The sequence below is a fragment of the Carcharodon carcharias genome, chromosome 13 (assembly GCF_017639515.1).
Source record: "Carcharodon carcharias isolate sCarCar2 chromosome 13, sCarCar2.pri, whole genome shotgun sequence".
NCBI lineage: Eukaryota > Metazoa > Chordata > Chondrichthyes > Lamniformes > Lamnidae > Carcharodon > Carcharodon carcharias.
In genome coordinates this window covers 19,606,303-19,625,609 of record NC_054479.1, presented here as the reverse complement: position 1 = coordinate 19,625,609, position 19,307 = coordinate 19,606,303, and the positions used below count along the sequence as shown (strand labels likewise).

General features: G+C 41.1%; 1 protein-coding gene across 1 annotated transcript in view; it reads right to left on the bottom strand.

Moving 5' to 3' along the window:
- LOC121285648 (sodium- and chloride-dependent GABA transporter 1-like) overlaps positions 1-19,307 on the bottom strand; it is a 74,477-nt gene that overhangs the window by 51,236 nt on the left and 3,934 nt on the right. Inside the window, exon 2 of the mRNA XM_041202306.1 lies at positions 147-281. Within this exon, the coding sequence (XP_041058240.1) occupies positions 147-281 (135 nt within the window). The remainder of the gene's footprint in view (positions 1-146; positions 282-19,307) is intronic.

The following is a 19,307-nucleotide window of genomic DNA, read 5'->3' as shown; positions in this document are numbered from 1 at the left end:
TTATCTGTATAGAGGAGGAGAAAAATCTACCTCCAGCATTTGTAACCAATTTAAATATCACAGGCTGAGGGTCAACGAGACGAGCTGATGCTCTCATTACATGATTAAGGAGTTCTACTGTATTGCAGTAATAACCACGAACAAACCTTTCAGAAGAGGACAGAGTTTAGCCAAGGCATGGACAGGACCCAAGCACGTAAACTGTCCGATGGTGAATTCCATGAGGAGCAGCGGAATCCCACACAAAAGCAACATGATGAAATAGGGAATAAGGAAAGCACCTGCAGGAAAAGAAAAAAAAAAGTGTCATATTCTTGGTAGTTTCTCTCATTTTCTATTTATTCCCTTTTTAAATCAATAGTCTGGTTGCTCCTTGCTGGTTTCTAAAACTCTATCAACAGGTTCACTGCTATTCTTTGCAACACTATAAGCCTTTTAATCTAATACTATTCTTAATTTTAGTCAGCCAGACATGGATCACTTTTCCCATGGAGTTTTTGTTGCTCAATCAAATCTATTTTCATTGAGAATTTTGAATTATTTCTTTAAATTGTCATGCCCTATACAGGGACATCATGTTATGAACTTTCAGTCAATACTTTTTAAAACTGGACACAAGCTATTAAAATGGCTGCTGCAAATCATGTGATCTTTGGCATTTGAGCTACACACAGTAACAAGTCTCAAGTGAGTAACTAATATGGACATTCACAATCATCCAGGGAATTCACACATCTCTTGTTTAAGGATGGGCCAACACAAAAAAATATATAGAATTTCCAGACTTCCTGTCTCTGTACTTCATGCTGGACAAAAGGGAAAGTCAAAACTCAATCTGTAGCAGACAGAAGTGAACGGACACTGTCAACCTTCCATTCAGATGGTATTCTGATGGTTTTCCCCATCCAAACTTGAGTGAATCTGAGAGGTATTAAACCACAACACAAGATGTGGAATCAATATGAGCACCACCTCCTTATTTAGAAAAAAACACTGAACTTGTGAAAAGTCACATGGTGAGACAACTATATTTTCTCAGTCTGCTTAAATGCTGTTTGCATTTAGAATCATCAAAAGCTTCAGTTTGGCCAGTCTGTGAATCAGATTTGAAAAAAGTTAAGAGACATCGGGCAGCCAAAGTATGTAACTTGTTCTGGCTTACAGTCCACCTAAAAACCAACCTCCTAGTTAGTTGACAAGAAACCTCACAACCTGCTGTGAATCCTTTGCTGTACAAGGCTCTCACCTCAATTTTGAAGCATCAACTTAATTCAAAATACCAGGCCTGCCATGAGGGAGACTGAAGATCATAAACCAGAGACTAAGATAATTAAGATCTGTAAAACTGCACTACCTTATCTGTACCTATTCCTCATGTGCGAGAGAGTGGCTGTGTGAGACGTTGCACTTTTAATTCAGGGTGCGAAAGAATAAATAACCTTCTTTAATTTTAAACTCTCAAAAGCTTGCTGCTAAATTATTTAACTGGGCCACACACTTCAAGTGTACAAATGTAAGTTTGTTCTTTTCCTTCTTTCCACATTTAGAATTAAGACATTACATTAATGTTAAGTTGTACAAAAATAAAATACAAATGGGGATTTACAGCCTGTCTGAAACAGTGATTTTCAAGTTGATTCTGCCTTGGTGAGGCAGTTCTGGAGTTGAGTGTTCAGTTTTATTTTTGTCTTCATATTGTAGGAAAGATGTGGAATTACTGACAGGAGTTTAGGAGAGTGACAAGGCTGTTTCCCAAACATTAAGAAGAAAATGATCTACCCTAAGAATTTGCAGTCTGCAGAAGAGAATGGGGGAGGTGATAAACCAGGTGGGAGGAGAAAAAAAAGTCCATAAGGTGAGATACTGAAATACCATTAAGGCCCAACAAACTCAACAGGCAGGATTTTCCAGCCCTGCCTGCTGCCGGGATTATCTGGTCCTGCAGAAAGTCATTGGACTTTTGGCTGGACCGCTGCCTCCCCCACAGCTGGTCCTGCTATGGCGGAGCTGAAACATCCCGGCCAATAGCTTCGGAGGGGGAGGGAGGAAAAGACTGGACACAAATACATGTTGTAAAATATAAGATCATCAATTTCAGTATATGTCATCAATTTCAGATATGGTATTTCAAACTTATATATCTAATTTATTCAAATTATTTCCCTTGTTATATAAATGAATAGAAACAGGTACTTGTAGGCTATTTGGTAGAAGAGTTTAAAATATTTAACTACAAGTTGATTATGTAAAATTTAATTGTGCTGAATGTAGGCACCAAGGAGAATCAGCAGACATTGCATTTTAAAAGGTGCTTTCTTTGTTGTGCAGTTATGTTTCCACCTAAGAAGTGGTGGAAACAACAAAATACTGTTGCGAATATCTAGTTCATGGTTCATATTAATATTTTAAAGGTAATGTTTAGCTCTGGGAAAGTTATTGTTATGAAGGCAAGGTAATTAAAATGCTGGGCTTCAGCGATTGCCAGAAACCTGAAGAAATGCCAATTTAGAAGGCTATCCATCAGAATGGAAGAGATAGAGTGACAAACCAGGAGGCGGTCTTCCATAGCTGGAGAAATTGTAAATGAGGAATAATTAACTTAAAGGTCAGTTTGAGGATAGCCCAGAGCATACTACGTTGTCATGGGGATCAGTAGAGCTTACGAAGGCTCCCTGGATTCAATTTATCAGGGTGGATGCTGGGAGAGGTTTTTAGTTGCAGTTTGGACCTCATGTGGTTTGCAGCTCACTGAGGGAAGTTAGACGAAATAAATGACAGACAGATCTGCACTGTAAGCAGAGTAAAACACACTCCATTATTGACCACAGGGTTTGTGGGTGAGGCGGAATCTAAGTTTGAATTTTGAGAGAGCAGAAGCTGAAATATTGCCCAATTTGAAGCTCATGGGAGAATCTACAGTAGGCCTCAATGTCTTATTGCAAAAGAAAACAATTAACTGATTAGCTTGGAAGTACTGGAAAAGTGACCAGAACAAGGAACTGAGGCCTCCAGAGTCAAGAGAGGGTAAATGAAAGTTTTGCCTCTGAACAGCTGGAGCTGAGGAATATTTCCCAGAGGACTAGGGCATACTTATGGTGGTCCCTACAGAAGTAAATAACTTCATGATTGATGTGTCTTATAAGAGAATTCTTGGAGGAAGTAGGAAGTAAACCTGAGTGCATGACATACATAAGTATAAACCATTTAGTGCTTTTTGTTTAATTCTTTCATATACAATAAAGTTTTTGTTAAAACAAGTGAAATCATGTGCCATTGCTCTATTGGTTAAAACAAGGTGTTTGGATTTCTTTTAAAGACTGTAATAAAACTAACCCTATACAATTTAAGACATCAAGTCTATAACCACTCCTCCGATCGTAGTCATATTGAAAAACCTTTGCTCCACCCAATCTGCAACCAAAATTCAAAGTCAGAATGACTCTGCATTTTGATCATCAGGAGCAAAGTAGAACTGAAATAACATGAGTCAGCAACTGTGCCACTGTCACAGTTACCATGGAACTGCCGTCATTAGCCTAATAGGAAATCCAAAAGGAGATCATCAGCAACAAAAAAGGAAGAATTCTTTGCTGCATATGAAAAATATTGATCAGGCCCCAAGATGAACAGCTATATAGATCAGAATAACTCTGCCTTATTCTGCAAGGATTGGTTTGACAGTGCAGCATAGCACCTGCTTTGGAGTGGTGTAAGCACTGGGTGCATGGTGCACTTTGTTACTGGGTGAAATGGAACTTTGCACAATGGGCAACACGGATGGCTCCCAAGATTGGTAACATTATTTAGGAGCTGAATGATCCAGTAGGCTCATTGCCAGCTTTAAATTGCTGACACAAGCACTGTGGGTCAGTGGATTCCTTCAGCATTGTAAAGTTTAATGATTCCAGGCACAAAAGCAGTCAGACAGAACCCTTGGAAACATTTCAAACTTAAGGGAAAGTTTGAAGAGGTGACTTTGCATTGCAGTAACACTGCAGGTAATTAAAAAACAATTCCTGAGATTAGCTCATAATTCTTGCCGTAATTCAGACTGTGCTTAAGATTAGTGGCCTTGAACAGAAAAAGATTTGAGTTTCTGTCAATATGACATTTATGTTCATATTGACTTAATAATTGTAGCATAATTGGTCTAAAAGTTAAGCATTAGCACTGTCAGTTTTTGGCATGAGCACACTTGTTAGCATTTTTCAAAGGAAATCACTCTCAGAATGTTGGCACTAGTGGCAAGGCTGGCATTTATTTCCTCTGAAAATGTAGTGATACAATTGAGTGACTTTCGAGGATACTTCAAAGTATTGTTCAAGTCAACCATTTTGGTGTGGGGCTGGAGTCACATTGGTCAGACTGCTTTAGACCAGCAGGTTTCATCCCTAAAAAGACAGAAGTGAACCAGTTTGGCTTTTAATGGCAATCTGGTAGCTTCAAGGTCACATCCTGGTACCAGGAATTTTAAAACCGCATTCAAATGCTAAAAGTGCCATGGCAGGATTTGAACTCGCTCTCTGGATTATTAGTCTGGACATCTGGATTACTAGTCAACTAACAGAATCACCATGTTACTGTACCTAAGTTGCTATATCTATGCAGAGTATCCAGTGCAGAACAGTTCACTCAGCCACTCAACCATGAGCTGTGCAACTGGTATAGGGAATAGAACAGAAGGTGGAAAGAGGGGATGAGTTAGCAAGGGAAGCAAAAACGTGCATGAGCAAAAGTGCATTTAAGTGTAATGGCAGGGGAGGGGGAGGTGGTGGGGGGCGCGGATGGAGAGAGAGACTGAATGAGAGAGCAAGCAAGCTTCCTTGTAATGAGGCTTCTTGCTGTTGGGTACCAGTTAAAAACACTATACTACAAGGTTCTCTTCATCCAGTTTATCCTCATCTCTCCCATTTTCATCTCTTATACCAACAAAATAAAAGTGGGATCATTGCCTATATATTATGACCTGTTCAACTTGTGGACTGATCCAACAGAACCAGTTTAAAAATAGTCGTTTGGTAGTACAGAACTTGAGTACTGCTGAAAAAGAGAAACGTTGAAGCTTTTTGTCTTGCACTCATCAGGACACTTTGCAAGAATACCATTAAAAAGGGAACAAAACAGTTTGTATTGTATGTGAAGAGAGAGCGGATTGGTTGGCAAACGGACTCTGATTGGTAGAAGCCTTGCCATGGAGAATGCACTAGTGATGGTGACTGACAATTAACTGCCCAGCAATGTTTGAAATTTAAACAGGCAGCTTGACCCTGATTGGTCAAGTCATTGCCCTGACGAATGAGTCAGCGAATGAGTCACTTATTTTGTTTAGCTGAAACAGCGCAATGTGTACATGTTCTTTCTGTCTGCAAAGAACAGGGCACTGTGTATTAACATATATAGCTTCAGTTTAAAGGGATGGCATCAACATATCAGTACAGGAAATAGACCAAGCAATAAACCACAGGTGATGATACCAACCATTTATTATATTTACGCTTGCCCATAGACTTTTTCAATGGAATTATCCTTATGTATATCCTTAATTTGTTTAGTTAGGGGATTTTATGATGAGGAATGCAAATTTTAAAGTATCAGGTTATTTATTAAATGCCTATCATGTATGGGAAGCAAATAAAGAAGGAAAGAAAGATGGGATTGAGAGAAAGATAACATGAAAAAGATAACATTTTAAATTTTTATTTCTTTTCAATCCCAACAATTAAAATCTGGAAGAATGGGAATCCACACTTGTAAAAGTCGATCTTTAGTCCTAGAGAGATTGTTTGGCAGCAATTAAGAAGTATCACCTTGTTAAATATGTTCTTACATTGGAGTGGACAAACCCCAACTTTTTCTAGCATGCTAAATTGGTAGTTATCATGCAAGTACACTAACTTCACGCTGTTCCATGTATTTGAATACCTTAATGTGCTGTATACATGTTGCTTAAAGGGAATGTCCATTTTACAGGAATTCCCAGAATTCTAAAGTAATTTTTGTCTGATCAAACATTGCATTGAAAAATAATGCTACGATCTCTACATTCAAAGCCCTAATAACAAATCATAGAATAACATAGCAGAAGAGGAAGCCTATTTAGCCCATCATCCCTGTGCTGGCTCTTTAAAAGGCCTGTACAATTAGTCCCACACCCTGCTCTTTCATCATATCCCTGCAAATTTTTCCACTTCACTTTTGTATCCTGTGCCCATTTGAAATAAGTCATTTGAATAGCACATATTTTTATGTCCATAATTCTGCTAATGAGAAGGGTGGAGGACGTGTGGTGAAAAACTGTGCTGTTTAATCTCTGCACATTCCTGTATTTCTATCACTAGTCAAACAGAACTGAGTTCTTATGCAATGGTACTGCATTTTTGCAATTTTAGGGTGGTGAAAGGAAGGAATCACAAATAGTGTACAACAGCTGTAAATTGTAGGACAATTCCCTTGCTGTTTTGTAGCAAATTTGTCAGTGACACATGAAAAATCTTTTATAGAAGTTTCAACATATACATTTATAAACACTTGGCAAAGAGTTCCCCAGTTAATCTCCTTTTTTCTATGTTTGATCTGTCAACATGTGCAAGGAATGTGTTCTGCACTCTTTCTATTTAGAAGTGGTTTTATAATAGCCTAGAATTTGAGATAAAAATGTGAGTCTATTAGCACTCACTGCTAAAAGTGTCAATCCGACAGGTAACTTCATTTAACCATATGTGCATTGCAATGCACAAATCAGGAAGTTGCTGTCTTAAACTTCCCTGCTCTTCCAGCTGTGCTACACTATCTTGGGCTGTAACCTCTGAGCTCCAGGGCAGTGTAATGGGGGGATACCCCAAAGGTGCATTGGGGAATCCTTGCCATGGAAGTTCCCAGGTAAGATCTCCACAGCAATTCCCTAGGAAGTGCAAACTTCCCTTGGGCAAATGCCCTGCAACGGGAACCATCCGAACATGCAATTTAAATCGCAAACTTCCAATGTTCCAACAGTGTTACATTAATAATTACTCAGAAAAAGGTAGAAGGAATAAAACCACTTCTAACTTCTGGGTAACTATTATACAGGCCCACACCGACCACACCCCGTCACCCCTAATGGGGCTCTTTGCCCTTCCCCCCACCATGGCCTGAATCCTGACTTTCACCGCCACTTCCCCTAAAGGCTGGGCCCTGAGGAACCCCCACCCCGCCAAGACCTGGCCTGACCCGACCCACTCTCCCGCTCCCCCCAACACCCGCCACGCCATGCCGCCCAGCACCCACCAAGGCTCTATCTGACATGCAACCCCCACCCTAACACCCCCAAGATCTGGCCCAACCCCACCCCCTAAGGCCAGACCTGACCTGCTCCACCCCTTCAAATCCTACCCATTTACCTTGTTGAAGACCTATAAACTTACCTGGTACCATAAAATAGTAGGCAGGCTTTACTTACCTTTGACTATACAGCCCTTTGGCGCTAGGTCCTAGTGATGCGCTGCATTACCCAGGTCTTGCCAGCCTGAGTCAGAAGGTCAGGCGAGATAGGATCACCTGGATTTCCAGGTAAGAACTTTCGAGTGAAGTGACAATCCAACTCAACCGCCACTCCATCGGATGTTATGGCCCAAAGTTTCAGGCCATCTGCTGCCTCCACATAATGAATAGGCATCTTATAGGCTTTGAAACATACTATGTATAAAGACAACTCCTTTTATTATTCTTTCATGGGATGTGAGCATTGTTGGCAAAGCCACAGAAGTAGAAACATAGAAAATAGAAGAAAGAGTAGGTCATTCCGACCTTTGAGCCTGCTCTGCTATTCAATATGATCATGGCTGATCCTCTATTTCAATGCCGTACTCCTGCGCTCTCCCCATATCCCTTGACGTCTTTAGAGTCTAGGAATCTATCTATTCCCTTCTTAAATATATTCAGTGACTTGGCCTCCACAGCCCTCTGTGGTAGGGAATTCCATCCTCTGAGTGAATAGGTTTCTCCTCATTTCAGTCCTAAATAGTCTATCCTGTATCCTGAGATAATGACATTTGTTCTAGATCCCACAGCCAGAGGAAATATCATCCCTGCATCCAGTCTGTCCATCCCTGTCAGAATTTTACATGTTTCAATGAGATCTCCTCTCATTCATCTAAACTCCAATGAATACAGGCCTTGTTGGCCCAATCTCTCCTCATATGACAATCCTGCCATCTCAGGAATCAGCCTGGTGAATCTTCGCTGCACTCTTTCTATAGCAAGTATATCCTTTCTTAGGTAAGCAGACCAAAACCACATCCAATACTCCAGGTGTGGTCTCACCAAGACCCTGTATAGCTGCAGTAAGACACCCTTGCTCCTGTACTCAAATCCTCTTGCAATGAAGGTCAACATACCATTTGCCTTCTTAACTGCTTGCTGTGCCTGCATGCTTGCTTTGTGATTGGTGTGCAAGGGCACCCAGATCCCTTTGTACATCAACATTTCCCAATCTATCACCATTTAAACACTCTGCCATTTTGTTTTTCCTACCAAAATGGATAATTTCACACTTATCCACGTTATAATTCATCTGCCATGTATTTGCTCACTCAACCTGTCTAAATCGCCCCTGAAGCCCCATAACACTCTCCTCATCACTCATATTCCCATCAAGTTGCACGTCATCAACAAATTTGGAAATTTTACATTTGGTTCCCTTATCCAAATCATTGATATATATTGTGAATAGCTGGGGCCCAAGCACTGATCCCTGCAGTACTCCACTAGTCATCACCTGCCACTCCGAAAAAGACCCATTTATTCCTACTCTGAGTTTCTTGTCTGCTATCCAATTCTCAATCCATGCCAATATATTACCCCTAATCCCAAGTGCTTTAATTTTACATAGAAACCTCTTTTGTAGGAATTTATCAAAAGCTTTCCAAAAATCCAAATACACCACAGCCACTGGTTCTCTCTTATCTATTCTGCCAGCTACGTCCCCAAATAACTCCAGTAGGTTTGTCAAACATAATTTCCCTTTCATAAATTCATTTTGACTTTATCTAATCCCATTGATATTTTCTAAGTGAATATGTTAGTTTGGAGATCTTTTGTTGCTCAGCCTGTGCTGGCAAAATTGGGACAGACTACCTGGCATCAACCTAGGTACCAGATATGACAAAGGCACACCCAGCTCAGTCAACTCTGCAAAATCGTCTTCACTAACACCTGGTGTCTTGTACCAAATTTTGATGACATTTCCCACTAGTCAAGCAACAACCTGATGTAGTCATACTCACCAAATCATATCTTACAACAATGTCCCAGATCTCTTGGAAGAAGGATCAAAGGTAGCAAGAGCACAAAGTCACCCCTACTGACCAAGCTGGCTGCGTCCTGAAGGACATGTCTGCCAGTTGGCACGGGAATCAAAACTGGGAAAACCTACTTGCCCTCGTCCTGTCGTAGATGCATCTATCCATGACAGTATTGGTGCAAGTAACTATCACAGTGGAAGTGAAATCCTGATTTACCTTCGGGACATCGTGTTTTGTGGCACTGCCACCATGCTAAATGGGATAGATTGAAACAAATCTAGCAACTCAAAAAGTGGGCATCCATGAAGCGCTATGGGCTGCCAGCAGCAACAGAATTATATTTCACTACACTGTAACCTCAGGGTCCAATACACATCTTACTCTACAATTACCATCAAACCAAACCAATCCTGGTTCGATGAGGGTTTATCATTTCCCAAAGTTATATAAATTGGGTTTGGGTAGGGAAGAGCTTCTTACCAAGACCCCCATTCAGCAGGGAAGGAAGAAGAGCAGCATGTTGGACCTGATCATGTAAAGTACCAGTTACACAGTAAAGAATTGGGAATCAATTACAGCATGCCCTTCAAGAGCCACACAGAATTCTGTGATCTCTGCTGGCTAGTTTAAAATGCTGAGCTCAGGAGTATGATCAATTTGGATAACTAAATTTAAGAACATATCACATAATGGGTCTGGCAGCATCTGTGGAGAGAGAAAAAGAGTTAACGCTTCAAGTCCGTATAACTCTTCTTCACAGCTCTTGAAACGTTAACTCTTGTTTCTCTCTCCACACAGATACTGCCAGACCTGCTGAGTTTTTCCAGCATTTTCTGTTTTTATTTCAGATTTCCAGCATCCACAGTATTTGCTTTTAGCACATTACATAAAGTAATTTCTCCAGGCAATACCAAATACTCAGCTTCAAACAAGCAAACAAGTTTCAAAACCAACTAGTTCAACAACATTTGCAATAAATTAGTGGATGAAACATACTGATCTTTTTCCAGTGTCATGTAAAAGGCTGTATGTAAATATTTCTTGTACACAATGTGAAAGTTGATTCTGGGATAGCAACAACTGCCTGAATAGTTTTTCCTTTAACCTCGTCAGCAATGTCCTGGCATATAACAAAACAAATCAGCAGATTAAAAAGTAGGAATCCTTAACGGGCATTAAGAATGATAATTTGTTGGTAAAATTAAACCAATACAATCAATTCCTGATGCACTAAAAACAAATTAACAATTTGAATTAAAGCGATGTAAATAATAAGCAAAGTGGGAATTTAACGTTCAATTACTGAATGATCAGATCATTTCAATTTAACAACTTTGAATTAAAGAATAGATTGTAGATACAAAAAAAAGGTTAATAGCTAAACAACTAATGATAGCATTGGATTATTTAAAGCGGTGAATTGGGAGCACCACATAACCGCTGACCTATATGACATCACCTGCCTGGATCTATTTCAGGATGTCTTCAGTCATTCAGGTTGACTGATTAATGGTGTGTTTGATTTCAACCAGTGCTGGCTCTGCACAATTATCTTGCCTTTTTGCCTCAGTGGCATTTGAGCATAATGGTCTTATTGAATGATGGAGTAGACTCGAAGGGCAAAATGGTCTACTCTTGCTCCAAAGTCCTATGTTCCTATGGATGGTAGGTGTTGAGGCATCACAGCTTGTCCGCTCACATATCTTCTCAGCTAGAGACCTTAAAGAGCGAGCAGGAATTCTAAACAGCTTCTCATTTTTCTACCGTTAATTCTAACATCCACTCCGCCAGTTTGGGATGTAAGCCTGAACTATGGGGGCTGTTACCACCACGTCTTGGCTGAACCTGATTGGTTCTGCAGCCATAACCATTCTATGTTAGCAGAGGGTTGTACTGCCTGCGTCCAGCAGGTTGATCAGTTTACACATTCAACGCAAAATGGCAGCTGACTGATATCCAATGACAACTTCTGCCTGGCTATCATTAAGAAATCCAGACTTACCTTCTCGTCAAGTGGAAAGTAATATAAATACCTAGTTCATGGTTCATAATAATACTTGAGAGATAATTTTTAGTTCTGGGAAGATTAGAGTTTAACTGTAGGAAATGGGATAAATGCAACGAAAGCAGCTTGAAGGCTATCACGCTTACAAGGTTGGGGCCATGTTGACTGCTGGAAAGATCATTAAACAGCAGGTGGGCTTCCAGACTGAATATTGAGTTCAACAATTTTAGATCATGAACTCTCTCTTCCATCCCCACTCTCTTTCCGTTTCTTCCCTCTTCTTTTTGTTTTTCCAATAATTTATATAGATTTTTCTTTTCCCACCTATTTCCATTATTTTTAAATGTATTTCCATCCATTGTTTTATCTCTACCTTTTAGCCTTTTTTGATTCCTTCACCCCACACCACCCCCACTAGGGCTATCTGTACCTTGCTCATCCTGCTTTCTACCCTTAATTAGCACATTCCTTAATAATATCATCACCTTCAACACCTTTTTGTCCTTTTGTCTATGACATCTTTTGGTTATCTCCACCTATCACTGGACCTCTATCCAGCTCTACTTGTCCCACCCCCCCTTAAACCAGCTTATATTTCACCTTTCTTCTATTTTTACTTAGTTCTGTTGAAGGGTCATTCGGACTCGAAACGTTAACTGTATTCCTCTCTGCAGATGCTGCCAGACCTGCTGAGTTTTTCCAGGTATTTTTGTTTTTACTTAGCTAGAGGATGGGAGACGAGGTCTCTACACTGCTTGCAAAGAAATACAACCCAGAGATTTGTTTTGCTTTTGGAGTTAAAGCTACAAATAAAAGCATTCATTGAGCCCTGGAAGGCTACGTCATCATGCAGAAAGTTTTAGGATTTCAATTATCTGTGCGTTTGCTGGGGGAGTGCGTTCTGCGGCAGGGGAAAAAGCTACACTGAAAAGGTGCTGATGTAAGCAGGTCCCCGGCAGCAAAAGTGTTGCTGTCAGCTGCCTCTGTGTAGTTGGGGCTTAGGAGAAGTCCCAGAAGCTGTTTGATAGCTCCCTGCAATTAGGGCTCAGGAGAAGTCCTGGGGAGCTGAGATGGTTGCCGAAGGTCACTGTCTCTGTGCTAGAAAAGGTTGGGGCTCAGAAGAAGCCCTGGGAACCATTTATAGCTTGGTGTAAATGGGCAGTTGGAGCACCTGCCGAGTGAAGTTAGCCAGCTAAAGAGCTGAAATTATGCAGGTAGAGGCTGGGGTACAGACTCAGAAATCCAGGAGAACAGAGTCTTGGGAGATGAGATTCAAACACTGGGAGACGTGCAGTCATTGAGGCAGTTCGAGTTGGGGCAATGTTTGGAGAGAATTCCAAGGTGAGATCTTCGAAGGTGAAGATTGGAATTCCTCATGAGAGAGGCAGACTTTCAATGAAATTGGTTGACACAGCTTTTACTGTTGTCTGAGTGGGCTGTTGAGAAATCCATGGGATCTGTCTTGGTTGCATCTGCCATTTATTGTGCAATGTGATGTGTTCGACCACAGTTTGCCTGTGGTCAGTTTGCCACATAATTCACATGTACCTCATTTTAACCCTGAACATTAGGGTACAAGATAGATATTGTAAATTGTTTTATCTCTCTGACCCACGTATAGTGAAGTTTATTTTTATTTGTTCAAAATCATTGGAATCTTGTGGCTTTATTCTCTTAGCAAGTGTCTTGAATCTCAAAATTTGTGTACTTTAAATAAATAGTTATTGGTCCTTAACTGAATAGTACAAACATTTGGGGGTCAGGTCAAGGATAACATAAATTGGGGGCTCTTGTGGGATTTTGAATCCACAGGCAAATACAAGTGCTGGTACTTGCTGAGGTTAAGGTTTAATATTTCCACTATGAATTTTACTACATTCTTTGTCAATTGCTATGACTTTTCTGGGCCGATTTATCATGGAGCGACTGACAATAATTAACTAAAACCAGGTTAATTGCATTAGCAGAAGAATTAGAATTAAAATTAAAAGCAGAGGCTAAGGCGGCTGACATAATTGTGGTAATAGTACTGCATTTGGGATTGGAAGGAGAAGTTAATCAAATGGTAATTCAGTTGAATTAGCTAGAAATCAGCTGCAGATGAAGTAGCTCAAGCTAAAAAGAGAAAGAGGAGAAAGAAAAAAGATAATTGAAAAAGCTCAAACTGGAAAAAAGATATGGAAAGTTTAAACTTGAACTCCAGAGAGAGAGGTTATTAAGGGAGTACAGAGCTAAGGAAAGAGAGAGAGCTTTGAAGAGAGGAAGAAATCAGGCAGATGAACTGGCTAGAGAAAAGCTTAGGTTGTGGGGTGAAAGAGAGACTAGTAGTTTGGCTGAGGAACTCAGTCTTTACCAAGAGTCTTTGCATAGTGCCTCAATTCATTGAAGGCGGAGTTGAGAGATACTTTATCACATTTGAAAGGATGGCTACAAAATTAAAAGTGGCCAAAGGACACACGGACTCTCACCTGGCAAAGCCGTTTTGGTTGGGAAGGCTATGGATGTATATCCTAACCTTTCCGAAGAACAATCCTCAGATCATGAGGCGTTTAAAACTGGTACCTAATGAGTCCAAGCTCGTCCCTAAAGTAACTTCAGCCACCATCAATGACTGATACGCGAGGTGTTCCAGATAGTTTGAGGGAGGCAAGGAAACCTCCTGCTGATTCCTTGTACCATCCCCTCTCAGCTGATGAATCAATATTCCTCTATGGTGAGCACCACTTGGAGGAAACAGGGGCGCAGAATGTATCTGGGTGGGGACTTCAATGTCCATCACAAAGAATGGCTCGGTAGCACCACTACTGACCGAACTGTCTGACTCCTAAAGGTCATAGCTGCGGCAAATGGTGAGGGAACCAACAAGAGGGAAAAACATACTTGACGTCATCCTCGCCAATCTGCCTGCCACAGATCCATCTGTTAATGACAGTAGCGATAGGAGCGACCACCACCCAGTCCTTCTGGAGACGAAGCCCTGTCTTCACATTAAGGATACCCTCCATCGTGTTGTGTGTGGCATTACTGCTCTGCTAAAGAGGACAGATTTCGAACAGATGTAGCAACTGAAGACTGAGCATCCAAGAGGCGCTCTACATCATCAGCAGCAGCAGAATTGTACTAAATCATAATCTGTAACCTCATGGCCCATCATATCCCCCACTCTACCATCACTACCAAGCCAGGGAATCAACCTAAGCTCAATGAAGAGTGCAGGAGAGCAAGCCAGGAGCAGCACCAGGTGAGCTAAAAATGAGGTGTCAATATGGTGAAGTTACAACACAGGACTTCTTATGTACCAAACAGCATAAGCAGCAAGCAATAGACAGAGCTAAGTGATTCCACAACCAATGGATCAGATTAAAGCTCTGCAGTCCTGCCACATCCAGTTGTGAATGGTGGTGGACAATTAAATAACTTACTGGAGGAGGAGGCGCCACAAATAACCCCATCCTCAAATAGGGAAGCCCAACACATTAGTGCAAAAGATAAGGCTGAAGCCTTTGCAACAACCTTCAGCCAGAAGTGCCCAGTGAATGATCCATCTTGGCCTCCTCCAGAGGTCCCCAGTATCACAGAGGCTTGTCTTCAGCCAATTCAATTTACTCCACATGATATCAAGAAATGGCTGAAGGCACTGGATACTACAAAGGCTAAGGGCCCTGACAATATTCTGGCAATAGTACTGAAGACTTGTGCTCCAGAACTTGCCGCACCCCTAGCCAAGCTGTTCCAGCACAGCTATAACACTGGCATCTACCTGGCTATGTAGAAAATTGCCCAGGTATGTCCTGTACACAAGAAGCAGGACAAAATTGAATCCGGCCAATTACCACCAGTAAAGTAATAGAAGGGGTCATCAACAATGCTATCAAGCAGCACTTGCTCACAGACGCTCAAGTTTGGGCTTGGCCAGGGTCACTCAGCTCCTGACCTCATTACAGCCTTGGTTCAAACATGGACAAAAGAGCTAAACTTCAGGGGTGAAGTGAGAGTGACTGCCTTTGACTTCAAGGCAGGATTTGACTGAGTATGACATCAAGGAGCCCAAGCAAAACTGGAGTCAATGGGAATCAGGGGAAAACTTTCCACTGGTTGGAGTCCTACCGAGCACAAAATGAAGATGGTTGTGGTTGTCGGAGGTCAATCATCTCAGTTCCAGGATATTACTGCAGGAGTTCCTCAGGGTAGTGCCTAGGCCCAACTATCTTCAGTTGTTTCATCAATGATCTTTCTTCCATCATAAGGTTAGAAGTGGGGAAGTTCAATACCATTCACGACTCCTCAGATACTGAAGCAGTCCATGTCCAAATGCAGTAAGACCTGTACAATATCCAGGCTTGGGCTGACAAGTGGCAAGTAACGTTCACGCCACACAAGTGCCAGGCAATGACCATTGCCAACAAGAGAGAATCGCTGAATCCCCCAATAACGACATCCTGGGGGTTACCAGAAACTGAACTGGACTAACCATATAAATACTGTGGCTACAACAGCAGGTCAGAGGCTAGGAATCCAACGGGTGTAACTCACATCCAGACTCCCCAAAGCCTGTCCACCATCTAGAAGGCACAAGTCAGGAGTGTGAAGGAATATTCTCTACTTGTCTGGATGAATGCAACTCCAACAACACTCAAGAAGTTTGACACTATCCAGGATAAAGCAGCCTGCTTGACTAGCACTCCATCCACAAACATTCACTCCCTCCATCACTGATGCACAGTGGCAGCAGTGTGTACCATCTACAAGCTGCACTGCAGGAACTCACCAAGGTTCCTTAGACAGCACCTTCCAAACTCATGACCACTACCATCTAGAAGGACAAGGGGAGCTGTTGCATGGAAACACCAATACCTGGAAGCTCCCCTCCAAGCCACCCACCAATTATATTGCCACTCCTTCACTGTCACTGGGTCAAAATCCTGGAACCTCCTTCCTAACAGTACTGTGGTGTACATACACATGGACTGCAGCAGTTCCAGAAGGCAGCTCACCACCACCTTCTCAAAGCCAATTATGGATGAGCAATAAATGCTCAACCAGCAGGGGATGCCCACATACCATGAACCCATGAATGATTAAAAAATATTTTTTTCAAGTGTTAACGAGAAGAGTACAAATGTGTGCAGAAGACTGTGGAACATCACTTGGATAAGCTTTATTTTTATTTTTAAAAGCTTTCAATTTTACACAATGACTTGAGTAAAGGGAGAAAAACCCACTCAGTGCTAATTTATTCTTCTGGTGTTGATCAAAACAATGTAATGACAAAATCTGTATTGGAGGAAGATTAATTTGAATAAGGGCAAAATACTGCAAATGCTGGAAATCTGAAACAAAAACAAAAAATGCTGGAAAAACTCAGCAGGTCCAACAGCATCTGAGGAGTGAAAGACAGAGATAACATTTCGAGTCCATATATCTCTTCAGATAATTTTGAAGCTGGTTGTCAATCAGACATGCATGGTTTCTGTAACAAATTTTAAGGACCCATTGAAAGCATGTTTCCATTAACATTGGAGAAGAATAAGAAAAAGCCCATGTTCTTCTGTACTAAATTTGCGAAACCTGTGTGAAAGTTATTTGTAGCACATAGCGTGACTACTATGCATCCATATGAGAAGAGGAGGAAACAGCCAGAGTACAGGTTTGCAATTAGAAAGGTTGAAAACCCATGGTACAAAATAGAAATACAAGCTGGTCAGGATCTTTTTAAAGAAAACTTTAATGTATTTTCACTACCTTTAGTTGATCATGGAAAGATTAGGGTTAAACAACCCTGTAATTGTTGATATTCTGTCCAGAGTTTACAAGGATGTAGGAGAAAAGGCAGGTCCTGAGTTATGATAGTTCTATGAAGTTTAACTCCTGCTAATCCTATTTGCCACATGTACTCGCTTTCATTTTGGGTTAACCCTAATAAACACAGTATGTGTAATTGTGGAACAAAATGAAAAGTTTGTTTGTACAGTATGTAATAAGCCATTTGTTAGAAGTTTATTATGTTAAGTACTTCTTGTAAAGAAACCTTCACTATGGTGAAGCTTTCTTTCTTCCAAGGAAGATGTTAAGCAATCCAGACTTTCCTTCTTTTTGAGCAGGAGGTTGGGCACTCCAAGTCCTGACAGTCCTTGGGAGTTTACATGTGTATGCAGCCTGCTCCTGGTCTGTGCATGTGTAGTACAGCAGTTGAAGTTCTTAGGGTGTCTGCATGAAGAAGAAACAAAAAGAAATGGTGCAAAAACCATGGTCATGTGATTGGGAGTGGGTCACCATATTGAAAGAAGTCAGTCCCAGGCAGGGGACAGGGAGAAAGGACAGGGAGAGGCCCCAGTTAAGAAGAGGGGCAGAGAAAGATGCTCTAAGCAGAAAAAGACTTCAGTCAGCAGACCTTAAGTGGAAAGGGTTCATGAGAAGCCCTGGCGATCGAAGGCGGCAAAAAGTTGGTGAATCTATGCTGCGGGCAATCGGGCGAAGGTCTCCCTTTAGAGCAGTAGTATTCTGCTCAGAGCAGCCAAAGAGGTTGTGCTTGTGAGTTGGTGCTTAAGTGCATACTCGGGAATCCAGGGAAACAGTGTCTTGGGAGACAAGACTGAAACCCTGCGAGCTGGATTGACATTGACGCCATCCAAGTTGGAGCAACTTTTGGAGAGAATTCCAAGATGAGATCTTAAAAGGAGAAGACTGGAATTCCTCATGAGAGAGACAGAGTTTCAATGAGATTGGGTGACTCAACAGTGTCTACCGATGTCAGGATGGTTTACTGAAGAATCTATGGAATCTGCCTTGGTCGCATCTGCCATTTATTGTGCAGTGCGGTGATGTACCTCATATTAACCCTGAATGTTAGAGTAGAAAGATAGATGTTGTAAATTTTTAAATCTTTCTACCCATGTATAGCAAAGTTTATTTTTGTTTGTTAAAAGATCCTGAAATTTTGTGGCTTTATTCTCTTAGCAAGTGTCTTGATTCTTAAATGTCATCTATTTTAAACCAAGTTACAGGCCCCTAACTAGGGTAGTACCAAACATTTCAGTGTCTGGTCAAGAATCATAACAGCTATATACTGGAGGACACAATGCTGCCCATAGACATATCCTATGTTTTAACATTGGGTCAATCTACTTTTTGTTTGGTGCTTATAGTTCCACCATCTTAAGTAGCTCTCACCACTAACTACTATGACCAGTGATAACTCTAAACTACCACTCCTGCAGCCTAGTGTTATCCAATTCAAAATACCCTCCCTGGATACAAATCAAACCTGGGAGACAAAAATCTAAGCTAACACGTTAAATACTTTCCACCATTTAGTCACAGGCACAGTACAAAAACGTCCATGCTTTAGGAAATCATATGGATAGTATTGTGCACTCTAGTATTTGAAGCAGGATTTCTGCCAGGCCTGACATTTTCAATGCGGACAATGGTTGAACAAACTTTGCAATACTAAATTATCATCCTGATCCATTTCCCTGTCTGCCTGCAAAGCAGGAACCAGATGCACCAATGACTCCAGTTTGTTGGTCACGTTAACAAACACAGAGTGACAGCTGTTCACGAGTGAGTTGTGATGCATTCTGTACTGCACCCCTGCAGCACAGGCAGGGTAGCAAAGAAAAACATTGGCCTAGAATTTGCTGTCAGTGGCAAAACAAAGGTGCTTGCTGCTGATCTCAAAGTAAACCTCACTGAGGAATATAGTCATCTCTCTAGCAAGAATTTCACTTCTATCACTGTGCAGTGGTACTGCACCTGACGGCAGCATTCTATACTAGGGTTTCAAAAAGCACTTAAATTAAGTCATTTAAATATTTATTTTACAAGATGAAGATAAAGATTGGGCATACACAAGGGGTAAAGGTAGAAGCTAAAGTATTCTGAAAAATCTTATTTTAAAAATTTAAAAATGTAGCTTAAAAATATCTAATCAATCATTTAACAGCATTCCACAACAACGTTTTTTTTCAGGGCATGCTCTATTATTCATCGAATTTTATTAATCACAATGCCATTAAAAA